General features: G+C 42.4%; 1 protein-coding gene across 2 annotated transcripts in view; it reads right to left on the bottom strand.

Annotated features, from left to right (window-relative positions):
* Nucleotides 1-6,786: 6,786 nt before the first annotated feature.
* Nucleotides 6,787-13,177, bottom strand: part of cdc16 (cell division cycle 16 homolog (S. cerevisiae)) — a 51,875-nt gene continuing 45,484 nt past the window's right edge. For both annotated transcript variants that reach the window (XM_048532327.2, XM_048532329.2), the window contains exons 15-18: nucleotides 12,547-12,608; nucleotides 10,661-10,796; nucleotides 9,592-9,682; nucleotides 6,787-7,378 (exon numbers count right to left, since the gene is read on the bottom strand). In XM_048532327.2, the coding sequence (XP_048388284.1) occupies nucleotides 7,089-7,378; nucleotides 9,592-9,682; nucleotides 10,661-10,796; nucleotides 12,547-12,608 (579 nt within the window). In that variant the 3' untranslated portion in view covers nucleotides 6,787-7,088. The remainder of the gene's footprint in view (nucleotides 7,379-9,591; nucleotides 9,683-10,660; nucleotides 10,797-12,546; nucleotides 12,609-13,177) is intronic.

Here is a 13,177-nt window from a genome sequence, read left to right as displayed (position 1 = left end):
GCCTATGAACAAAAAGCTGATACTTCTGAGCATGAAAAACTTGGTGCTTTTGTCTCTGAATAATATGGGTCTGGACTCATGTTCTTAATATTTGGAGAAAGGAGCCTAAGTCCACTAGGGAAAGACTAAAGATTTGATTAGAGAATAAACATGAAAGTTTTGGAGGCGTGTGCATTTACCAGCAAAACAACGCTGAAGCTAGAAATTCCTAACATCAAATGACGTTGATAATGCCATCAATTCCTGTGGGTTTTTAAATACTTTCGGGAAAGAATCACAACTATGAATGGATGACGTTTTATACATGTTATTCATTCCAGCTAGAAAGGTGAAGGAAGATTACTTTCCCATTTTCTTGTACCTTGAGTCAAATTGATCACATTGGTACTGCATTTTTTGTAGATTTTAAAAGCTAAATGTTTGCTGAATTTGATGTGGATTTTTTTTTCAAGTTTTCTTGTTAATCTGGAACCAAATTTGAATCAATCACAACTTCATAACATTATCAAAGGAGTTATTTGCTGCATTTACCATTTATTTTTATTACAGTGCATGCATTTTACAATTGGAAAGAACAAAACTGGGCAACTAAATATTTGTTTACCTGACAGACTTTATTTGTAGATGCCTATAGATATTGATATTCCTGATGAATATTGGCCTTGGCAGTATGATCATGGATTTGGCTTCCTAGAGGTTACATCTGACAGATTTCACCTTTGCAGCGTTCCTGCAAAAGTGCAGAGTCTCACTGGCTCTTTGTAGATTACGTGGAACAGTCCCTCTTCCGCACCTACACAGGCCCCAAACCCCACATCTTCCTCCGTTACATTGATGACTGTATCGGCACCACCTCTTGCTCCCCAGAGGAGCTCGAACAGTTCATTCACCTGGGCCATCTCCAGCACATCCATCAACTTCCTGGCCCTCTCAGTCTCCATCTCAGGTAACCAGCTAGAAACTGATGTCCATTTCAAGCCCATTGACTCCCACAGCTACCTAGAATTCACCTCCTCCCACCCACTCTCCTGCAAAAATTCCATCCCCTATTCCCAATTCCTCTGCCTCCGCTCCCAGGATGAGGCATTCCACTCCCACACATCCCAGATGCCCACGTTCTTCAAGGAGCGCAACTTCCCCCCCGCAGTGGTCGAGAACGCCCTTGACCGCGTCTCCCACATTTCCCGCAACACATTCCTCACACCACGCCCCCGCCACAACAGCCACAAGAGGATCCCCCTCGTTCTCACATACACCCCACCAACCTCCGGATACAACGCATAATCCTCCGACACTTCCGCCATCTACAATCCGACCCCACCACCCAAGACATTTTTCCATCCCCACCCTTGTCTGCCTTCCGGAGAGACCACTCTCCGTGACTCCCTTGTCCGCTCCACACTCCCCTCCAACCCCACCACACTCGGCACCTTCCCCTGCAACCGCAGGAAGTGGTACACTTGCCCCCACACCTCCTCCCTCACCCCCATCCCAGCCACCAAGATGACTTTCCATATTAGGCAGATGTTCACCTGCACATCTGCCAATGTGGTATACTGTATCCACTGTACCCGGTGTGGCTTCCTCTACATTGGGGAAACCAAGCGGAGGCTTGGGGACCGCTTTGCAGAACACCTCCACTTGGTTCGCAATAAACAACAGCACCTCTCAGTCGCGAACCATTTTAACTCCCCCTCCCATTCCTTAGACAACATGACCATCATGGGCCTTCTGCAGTGCCACAATGATGCTACCCGAAGGTTGCAGTAACAGCACTCATATTCCGCTTGGGAACCCTGCAGCCCAATGGTATCAATGTGGACTTCACCAGCTTCAAAATCTCCCCTCCCCCCCACTGCTTCCCAAAACCAGCCCAGCCTGTCCCAGCCTCCCTAACCTGTTCTTCCTCACACCTATCCCTTCCTCCCACCTCAAGCCGCACCTCCACTTCCTACCTACTAACCTCATCCCGCCTCCTTGACCTGTCCGTCTTCCCTGGACTGACCTGTCCCCTCCCTACCTCCCCACCTATACTCTTCTCTCTACCTATCTTCTTTTATCTCCATCTTTGGTCCGCCTCCCCCTCTCTCCCTATTTATTCCAGAGCCCTCTCCCCATCCCCCTCTCTGATGAAGGGTCTCGGCCCGAAACGTCAGCTTTTGTGCTCCTGAGATGCTGCTTGGCCTGCTGTGTTCATCCAGCTCCACACTTTGTTATCTTCCAGTCTCGCTGGCCATCTCTTCAGGTCTCTAACTAAAATAGTCAGTCGCCCTTCTCAAGGGCAACTAGTGATGGAAAAGAAATGCTGGCCAGCCAGTGACGCCCACATCCCACAAATGATTAGAAAAAGATTGTGGATGGGGAATGAGCTCCTAAGTTTTTGCTGAAATCCACTGGGAAGTGAGGCCATGTGCAAAACTGAATGGGGAATTATTCTACATCCACTGATTATGATACGCAGGTCAACTTAGATTATTTCAGATCTTAGCTTTCATCTTAACTGAAGTACAACAAAATTACATGTTAAGACAACAGTTGAGAAGTAAAACAGTGAAAGACTTCTGACTGTTTGGGATCATTGACAGACAATTATTATTGGAAAAATAAACAGGGAGTTAGAATATTTCTCTTTCCTAATAGCAGATAAATAGACCACGGAATGTTTGACTACAAGTGATTCTTGGAGCAAATAGAAGTGTCAACTGCAAAAAATTAGTGTTGGAGTAAAGATTACCAGGTCACAAGTGGTTAAATGTCTTCTGCCATCATTCTTCCATACTATTGTTTCAGAACATGTTTATCATGACATTACACCCCCAACCCCTGAAACTTACTGTCTTGATGTACAATATAATTGTGACAGGTGGATCACATCGGAAAATTATAAGGAATAGTTAAAATGTGCTCTTGCTTTTCATTTAATATTGCCCTGTGAGCAGGTAAAATCAATTCTGTCTTTGGATTTATAACTATTTTATAACTTTGAAATAAACTTTAATTTGGTTTGTTGGATGCCTTATATTCTGTGATGTTTTCACGCAAGTCTATCAGAGATATCCTGACCGTGTTACAACAAAGCTTCCTCAAATCCTGAGTATTTGTGCAAGGAATGCAACATGCTGACGTCTGGAGATAAGGAAAAGCCTGTATATTGAAAGAAGAGTTATAAAAATTGACAACACTAAATTTATCATTGTACAGTTATATAGGATAAATTATTCACACATAGATTAAGTGTCAGCTGGTATGTGGCTACTTTCTAAAGCAGCAGATTATCACACGAGATAACCATTCCCAACAATGCTGTTTTTCCAAAATAAAAACAGAAAATTCTGGGAATACATAGCAGGTCTAGCAGTATCTGTTAGTTAGTGTTTCAGATCCATGACTTCTTACACAGAGAATCACAACAAGCTCCATGGAGAGAAAGGGGAAAGAGGCGAATGTGGTAAAACTCAATGGAGGAGATTGCTGCTCAGCTGTGGTCAACAACTAGTGGAGCGCCAAGTCTGAGCAGAACGTCCATTGAAGAAATGTTGAGTCAACACTCCCATCCTCACCGACCCTCATTCACCCTCACCCATCCACACTCACTTTACTTAATCTCACTCACCATCACCCGTGCCCACTTACTTTCATCCTTACTCGTTTAACCACACTCATCTACACCCAGACTTACTCATAGCTTCACATGCCCACAACCACACTCAACCCACTTTCTCAAATGCCCAAGTCATCACCCACACTCTTATCCACCCGGCCTTACCAAAGCTCACCCACACTCTCACCACTCTTCCTGAGAGTTACCATTAACAAGAATCTGAACTGGGTTAGCCATATAAATACTGCAGCTTTGAGAGCAGATCAGAGGCTAGGACTCCTCTAGGTCAGTAACTGAGTAACTCACCTCCTGACTCCACAGACCCTACCCACAACCTACAAGGTACCAGTCAGGAGTGTGTTGGATTACTCACCACTTGCCTGAATGCGTGCAGCTCCAATAACACTCAAGAAGCCTGACACCATCTAGAACAAAGCAAGCCACTTAGTTGGCACCATGTCCACCACCTTCAACATTCACCCCCTTCATTAACAATGTAACAGTGTGTTCTACCAGATGTACTGCAGGAACTCACTAAATCTTCTGCAACAGCATCTTCCAAACACAAGGCCTCTATCGTCTAGTGGGACAAGGCTGGCAAATATATAAGAGCAACAGCACCTGCAAGTTCCCCTCTAAGCTACTCACCATCCTGATGTCGAAATATATCGACATTCCTTCAGTGCTGTCGTAACTTCTGTTTCTGATTGTGAGTGTAACGCATCCACGATTTAGAGATTTAAACTTTGATAAAATAGTAAAGTCTTGCCACGTTAAACTTTTTAAACATATTTCTGCTTGATGTTCATGTAAATAATTTGTTGTTTACACTGAACCATGTGTGGTTCAAGTGGAACAAACTTTTTGGGGTATTATTGGTGGCAGGTTTAATGTTCATGCACAAGACCTCTATTCTCTCATTTCTCTGGGTCTTCCTTAGGTCCTATAATCCCACCACAGCTACAGCTCATTGGGTCATTTTGAGATTTTAGAAAATTAATGGGAGGAAATGAATACTTTACTCCTCACAGATCCTGTGGAAGGCGGCTAGATTTTCCAACAGCAACTCCAAAGCAGTGATTTCCACCGTCCAGGAAGACAAGGACAGCAGATGCTAGGGAGCACCACCAATTGCAAATTCCCCTCCAAGTCACAAACTCAACTGATTTGAAAACGTCTCATTTCTCCACTGTTACTGACAGAATACCTTCCCTGCATAGACTGCGCTGTCAAGGAAGCAGCTGACCACCACTTTCTCAACAGCAATGGGGCTGGCAAAGAAATGCCAGTAACAGCCATACTTTTTTTTAAAAAGCAATGTTACACCTCCTTTACAACTCAACACTCCACTTCTTGCAGCTTAGCTGTGTCATTGGGAAGGATAGGATAAGATGGGCAAATTGGCTAATATTTTCTCTGCTTGTCACAGGCTGAAATATCCAAAAGGAATCCCCTTCTTTCTTTGGACTGTCATCGGTGTCTGTACATTCCGCTGCCTGGGTCCTAAATTTTGAAATATCTTTCCTAAACCTCTATGCCAATCACTTTCTCCTTTAGAACTGGGGGCAGAGTGTAAGAATTAGGGCCAGGCCATTCAAAAAGATGTTAGAAAGCAGTCCTACATGGCGAAAGAGCAGTGCAAGTTTGTAACTCTCTTCCTCATATAATGGGCGATGCCTATTCAATTGTTAAATTTAAATCTGAGATAGATAAATTTTTACTTTGCAAGGTTATCGAAAAGATATGGGCCCAAGGTTGGCAGATAGAGTTATGCCACAGATCAGTCATGATCATAATGAGTGGCAGAACAGCTTGAGGGGCTGAATGGGTTACTCCTGTTCCTATAATTGAAAACTACCTTTTTGGCATAGCTTTAGGTCACACAGTATTCTACTATTTCTTCATGCTACTCAGTAACAAATTGGATCTGACTCCATCCCAGAGAAGCACCTCATTAGAGTTGTTTACATAAATTACAGTTACTGTAAGGGAAGTTTAACTCTGGTTTAGTATACATTGTGACGTGGGGCATGTCTGCTTGTATCAAGGAGTAGGAACAGTGTCCTAGGCTGGCTATTTGCCTGAGATAGAGAACCAATTCTTTACAGCAGCAGGCAACCATCCCCTCCCAGTGTCTGTTTTGTTTGTGGGATGTGCGTGTCGCTGATTAAGCTGACTTGTATGCCCCATGCACAACGACATTATGGAGAGAGTTCCAGTCTTTTGAATCAAAAGCACAATCAGACTGACCTCAGGAATGACAAACCAGCAAAGTGAGTCATGTCTTCTCTTCAACTGAAGCAAGGTCATTACCTCAAAGTGTAATGTGTATTCCTGGAGTACTGTGTCAATGGCTTGACTTCCAATGTTTGGATGCTGGATAAGTCACCATGTGTTCGAATTAAGCCCAGAGATATGTTGTTGGTCACACGTGCATTACTGTTACTGTGCCGGTTAGGGAACATTTTCAAAAGCAGATGAACTTATGAAAACCATCTGGTTACTGAAATAAGGTTCTGAAAAAGACTGGGATATATAAAGATAGGAAGAATATAGAAAAGGGGAGCAGAGCCTGTAACAAAACCTCTCTGTGTCAAATACTGTGATATAATTTCTTTGAGTTTCTTTGGGGTGTACAAGGACATGGATGCTGGAGGACAAGTGGTTGATAACTGTCCTATTGTGTGTAAGTCTTAGAAATACTGGAACATGAAAATGCAGCAGGCTTGAGATATATTTAATTATGACTTCAACCAATAAAAGGTAAAGTTGCCATAGTGTTACCAGACAATCAGGCTGCTCTCTCATTAGAGAGACACAACTGGTGTTGGTTTAACCTGACAGTCACCATGCCTCAGTCATGGGGGAGCTGGGGAGTACTCCATGGTAACCTTAGCTGGTGTGGGATTTGAACCCAGGCATCACAAAACAGCTGTCCAGCCAACTGAGCTAACTTAGCCTTGACATATTGAGAAATACTGGCAGTAGCTGTTTAAACCTATTGATATTTTAAGCTGCAGTGAAGTCTGGAAAACACCGGTGATACAGAGTGGCAAAGGTCAGAGATGATGGTCCGAATCATAAATGCATGCAGAATACCTTGACTACAGAAATATTAACAATTGGAATTTGGCTCTCACTACAATAATAAACAGCACAAAGATGGAACAACATAAAGACCAAGTTTAGAGATTTTAATACAATGAAATGACAGGTGGCAATATTTCAAAATATCATGATCACCTTTTACTCTGCAGGTCACCATGAGAACATTACATTGTTAAATAGTCACCCCATTCATTCGCTTATTGCTGTGGAAATATTGTTGAGGAAGGGGTAGCTCATTGTCTGCTGAATGGGCCCAGTTCCACCAGCGTTGCTGTTAGTTCTAAATCAACAGCAGACATCACAGAACATTTGCACCACTCAGATTAATAAACTTGCCAAGGAGATGAGAAAGGTTCCCAAATTTCCGCTCAGAAGGCACTCAAGTGCTGTGGTCAGACAAGGATGCCTCTAATATCATGTCACTTTCATTCATTTCCATTTCTGTGAAAAGCGGGGTATCTTCGTGATGAGCCTCCGTATTTGTTAACTTGCTCTGCTGGGGTGATGCATCCAAAGCCATGATGCCACTCTCCTCGAGGGGCTGCCGTTCCAACTCAGTATCACATTCCCTCTCCTCCCAAGAGGGGCAAATCATTTTCTTGATCGCTGGTGCCTTCATTGTAGAAATGTCAAGCTCGTAGCAACCCAATTTCTCCTTTAACTCAGTCCCTGCAATGAACAGAACATTTTCCTTTGGAGGCATGTAAATAAAAACTCATGCAGTTTGAGTAGCTCTTTAAAGGAGCCAATATAAGCAGTGTGGACCGAATGGTCTTCTCCTGTTTGTTTTGTGTATTCCTGTCTTCTGCCATTTGACAGCATGGAAGCAAACTAACTTTCAATCATTTTACCAAACTTACTCTGAATATTAAACAACTACAACACCAAAGGGATCAACAATAACTTGGCTGTTGTATCAGACACCACAGCGTTTTCTTGGGACAACTGGGGATGGACAATGTCAGTGCTGCCAACATGCCAGAATGGTTGGCAAGTGAATGATCCTACATTATTCAAATTGGCCTGCATTAATTCTTCAACAAATTTGAAGAGGCTCTTTTGTCATAGTATCACAAACCTCTGTGGCATCTTTCGATTTACCCTGTGGAGTTCCACGTAGGTCATCCTTTTTAATTCATACTTTCCCAATTGCGAATTGAGCACTCACAACCAAAGTGAAAGTTGTCTATGATGTCCTTACAAATCTCTTTCGCTTACCTTGTACATTTGCATTTTCTAGTCCTCTACTACAACTCTTGTTTCGGTTGCCGAACAAAGACACTTTTGGGGTGCAGGTTCATAGCTCATTGAAAGTGGATACACAGATAGATAGGATAGTGTAGGAGGCGACTGGTATGCTTGCATTTATTGTTCAGTGCATTGAGCATGGGAGTTGGGAGGTCACATTGCGGCTTTACATGACATTGGTTAGGTCTCTTTTGCAACACTGTGTGCAATTCTGCTCACCCTACGACAGGAAGGATGTTGTGAAACTTGAAAGAGTTGAGAAAACATTTACAAGGCTGTTGCCATAGTGGGAGAGTCTGAGCTATAGGGAGAGGCTGAATGGATTGGGGTTATTTTCCCTGGAGCGTCGGAGGCTTATAGAGGTGTATTCAATCATGAGAGGCATGGGCAGGGTGAACAGTTGAGGTCTTCACCCTACAGTGGGGGAGTCCAAAGCTAGAGAGGCATAGGTTTAAGATGAGAGGGGAAAAATTTAAAAGGGTAAATTTTAAAGGGCAATATTTTCCACACAGAAGGTGGTGCACGTGTGGAATATGCTGCCAGAGGAAGTGGTGGAAGCTGATACAATTGTAACATTTAAAAGGCATCTGGATGAGTAAATGAATAGGAAGGGTTCAGAGGGATATGGGTCAAATGCTGGCAAATGGGACTGGATTAATTTAGGATATCTGGTTGGCATGGACGAGTTGGAACGAAGGGTCAATTTCCATGCTGTACAACTCTATGACTCTGTAGAAATATTATTACCAGGTCTTATTTGTGCACATCAGTTTGCACCCTCTTATGAGTCAGAGAGGTGCAGGTTCAACCCCCATCCAGAGATGTGAACCTGTAATCCAGGCTGAATGCTACATCGAGGGAATGCTGCAGTCGGTGGTAATGTAATTTGGACTCAACATTAACAAGAGGTTCCCACCTACTTACAATGGTGGCAGTACTCAAGATGCACCAAGGCTGTTCTCCCTACTGTCCCACAACCACCATCTTAAACAGACTATCTTGTCACTTGACATGTTGGTACGGGTGAAATCCGTGCACAAACTGCCTGCAGAGTTTTCTACATCACAGTAACAACTAGACTTCTAAAATGTGCAAGTCAAAAGATTTTTGAAAGTGCTGGGATTGGGAAAGGCCCCATTTAAATGCAAGTCTCTGTTTCTGAACTTGACATCATTTAGGACATGGAACTCCAAACAGAAAACACTGCTTCCATTAACCAAGAACAGAAAACGTGGCTTATTTTCTGCGTCTTGTTGAAAGTGCAATTTATAAATTTGCACCACATTTTCTAAGTCTGTTAGGGATGAACATTGTCATACAGCGTGAACGTGCCCTGTTGCTCAAGAGACCAAAGACTGGAAGCTAATAAAAATGCTCGACCGAGGATGAAACATGGTCAGAAGTCACAGGGCACCAGGTTATAACCCAACAAGGTTTATTTGAAATTATAAGTGGACTTCACCTGATAAAGGAGCTGCGCTCTGAAAGCCTGTGATTTCAAATAAACCTGTTGGACTATAACCTGGTGTCATGTGACTTCCACCCCAGTTGAACACCAGCACTTCCATATCAACAACGAAACAGACATCAATGATCGTTTAAAAACTACAGAAAGCTTTAGGATAGTTGGTTACCAATATAGGCATCTGCATTCCCAATGTACATCTCAATGCAATGACCAAGCATTGTAACTGAAAAAGTATCATCTCTACGAAGACCCAAAGCCTGGAAAACAAAAAGAAAAACAAAACAAAAGAAATATCAAATGCAAACTATTTCTTCCATTAGAAATGAAAAACAAACATTTATTTTTCTTTAAACAAAAAGGTTAGTTCCAGTCACTAACTGGTTTAAAGTATTAATTATCAATACAGGTATAAGTTTGAGAGAGAAGTCACAGACAATATAAACTGTTATCTTGCAGAGATGGAAAGATTTAACCTGACTAGCTGACTGTAGGGAAATGTCCATGGGAGAGCTGCTGCAATAGTTACACGTACAAGTAATTAAACGGTTTATATTTTACTTCTCTCACAATGTTTACACTGCTTCTAGCACTGAACCTTAATTACCTTTGAGAAAGTTCCGGTAACTACATTTTTGAATGGCTGCAACCATCTGCTGTAAGTGCGTCCACAAGTTTGTTGGGAACGGAGCTTCAAGATTTTGATTCAATGACAGTGAAGGGATGATGACATAATTTCAAATCAGGATTGTGCTTGGCTTGGAGGGGAGCAGACTGTGGGAAATGTAGCGTCTTTGGGATCCTGTTCTTCTTAATGTTCTCAACAGACCAATTATAAAGAGAGCAGTTTTGCAAAGAGGTACGATTCACTGAGTCTATGTAGACTAATTAACTACCATTTCCCTCCCCAGTTTCAATTCGTTCAGACAGTAATGACGAGGCTGAATCAAGGTCTGTGAACATGCAAAATCAAAGATTCTCCCAGTGCACTTTCCACACACCATCCCTCACCTAACATCCCTAATAATTATACAGCAAGATCCCTTTACTAACATCAGAAAAGGATAACACTCAAATACAAAGCTCCACCCGCTTCCTCTTCCAATAACTTCAGGTGGAATAGTAAGAAAAAAAAATCACATCTATCAGTGAAAGGGGTTAAATAGTTTGGCAGCTACTGGATCAATTCAAGGTTGTGTTTTATGTCTTAAGGTTATTCAAGCAAAGAAAAATCATACCGTATGAAAATAGTTGATGGCACTCTCAAAATTTCCCATGAGACTCAGCACATAACCGATAGCGGAATAGGTGCATGCATTCTGAGGAATGAGGACAAGAGCCTGGTGATGATAGTCTAATGCTTCATCATATTTTCTAAAAGGAAACAAAGGATTTAAAGTAAGGTTTCAGAATTATGAATGATCCTACTTGCACAGGCATGCTAAATATGAAGCAAAAACTGAAGAGAAAATGTATCACAACATCTTAGAAAACAGGGGCCCAGTCAGTCCATTGTGCCTATGCTAGCTCGTTGAAAGAGCTACCCAATTAGGGGCACATGTATTCTTTCCCCCAGAACCTTGGAAGCGTTTTGTTTCCAATTTTATACCCAATTACCCTTTGAAAGTCCAATCTGTTTCCACCACCTTTTCAGGCAGTGTATTCCTGACCTCAACAAGTCAATGGACTGAAACAAAAAAATTCTCAGCTCGCCTCTGGTTCTTCTGCCAATTGTCTAAAATCTGTCTCCCCAGTTGTTGACCCTTCCACCAGTGGAAACACTACTTTTTCAAATTCTCTTCATGAAGGAGAACATCAGCTTATGTTTCTTTACATGACTGAAGCTGCTCATCCCGACACAATCTCCAAACACTGGCATTCTCCTCAATGTGGACAGTCCAAACTTAGAGACAATGCTGCACAAGGAAAGTCTGGACTGTTCTAATGCCCCAAATAGCTAATTAGTAGCTAATCGTGTCAGCCAAACATTAAAGTGACTCAAGCTATGCCTTCATAGTTTAATTCAGTCATGACAACAGATGAAAAATACTGTCATTTCAAACAAAATTTACCTACTTTTCTTAACGGATGGATTCACTCTGTCAAAAGGGATACCATTTCTAGAGATAGTTAGATGAGATTTTATTGGAAACATCAATGACCCAAATGCACAAAAGGCTTCTGAGAAGTGAAACACTTGAAAGACCAGCTAATGACTGATGGACAGCCTCTTGCAATTAGAGAAAATGCTAATTAGTATCACATGTTTACTTTAAACAACATCACGAACATCTCTACACTGATGAGGAGAATGAAGAGTTCTGAAAGATTGTGTACAGGGTACTGATGAACCTGCTGATTTTCTAAACCTTGAAAGGGCTGAATGTTACATTTTATTTTAGCTTAAGTGTCAGTCTCATCAAGTTTCTATTTGGGTTTGTCTTTACAAGGCCCAGCAAAGTATCTCGCCATAGTTTGCTAAACTGGTCTCATAATCTACCTCGCCTGCCCGTGGTGCCCCCTTTGCTGGATTCTAGCCCTGTTTTACCACCTGCCATTCCTGGAACAATGTGCCAATCATTGGGTATGCACCTGCAACATCTTTAAAAGACCACTGTGTAGTCAAGTGTAGGCAATCCACAACTGCCCTGCTGGAACAACAGTCATTCCAGAGATGTCCGAGAAGGTAAGAGATGGCACTGCGATTCCCCGACAGGGACCTGAAGGTCATGGCAGCTGGGGTGGCGCAGAGGAGGGTCATCCCTATCTCTAGAGGAAGGGTAGAGAAGGCCACTCCAGCAGATCCTGGTGAGAGGTCACCAGCCAACTCCTGAGGTGCCACCCAGGTCAGCGTATGGAGTACCAACCAACAGTGCAGAAAGTCAGTCAATGGCCTTCTCCAGTCCACTAACGTAAGTACCACACTCTTCTTTCTTGTACCCCTCATTCATTATGTCTGCATTATAATAAAGCAAAGAAACTCTTTCATATTCTCTGTTTACAGGTTCTCTATTGTGAATCACTCATGCACACAACACAGCATCAGAGCCAATGAAACAAATGGACATTTACTTGTGAGAACTGAGTCTCGTAAACACATTATTTTTGTAAGGGAATTACTCACTTGAGTTTTCTACATACATGTCCTAGATTATTCATTAATGGTTCCCATTTATCAACAGTCACCTATGAAAACAAAAGCAGACCAATCCTTAGATATTAGAAAGAAATCAGAAATTCTACAACATCTCTCTCTCACACACAGACACAGACACAGACACGACACACAGACACAACACACAGACACAACACACAGACACAACACACAGACACAACACACAGACACAACACACAGACACAACACACAGACACAACACACAGACACAACACACACACAAAATTTTTCAATATGAATGCAGCTCAAAATGAACAGACTGGGGAGGGGGAGGGAAATACTTCCCAAGTTTCTATGGTCAGCCTCAGTGCAGACCTAAATGCATGAAGAAGCACATCAGTGATGGCAGCAGAATACAATTTCTTAGTCACATGAAAAGGGATGGGAATGTAAAGTTTCTAGAATTTCTAACGTTTTGCCAGGGTATAATTGCTTCTGAAAATGTCACTTCATAGTTATTATTTGTTTGCAGGTTAAACTGTTTAGGTTACAAGTGCTGGGGGTCATGGAAAGCATCTATTCAGAACCAGGACTCTTGATTCCCAATTTAAGACAGGAATGTATCAAAAGAGTTGTTGAC

This window comes from Stegostoma tigrinum, chromosome 6, assembly GCF_030684315.1.
Source record: "Stegostoma tigrinum isolate sSteTig4 chromosome 6, sSteTig4.hap1, whole genome shotgun sequence".
NCBI lineage: Eukaryota > Metazoa > Chordata > Chondrichthyes > Orectolobiformes > Stegostomatidae > Stegostoma > Stegostoma tigrinum.
The sequence above is the reverse complement of the archived record's forward strand: the minus strand, read 5'-3'. Positions and strand labels throughout refer to the sequence as shown.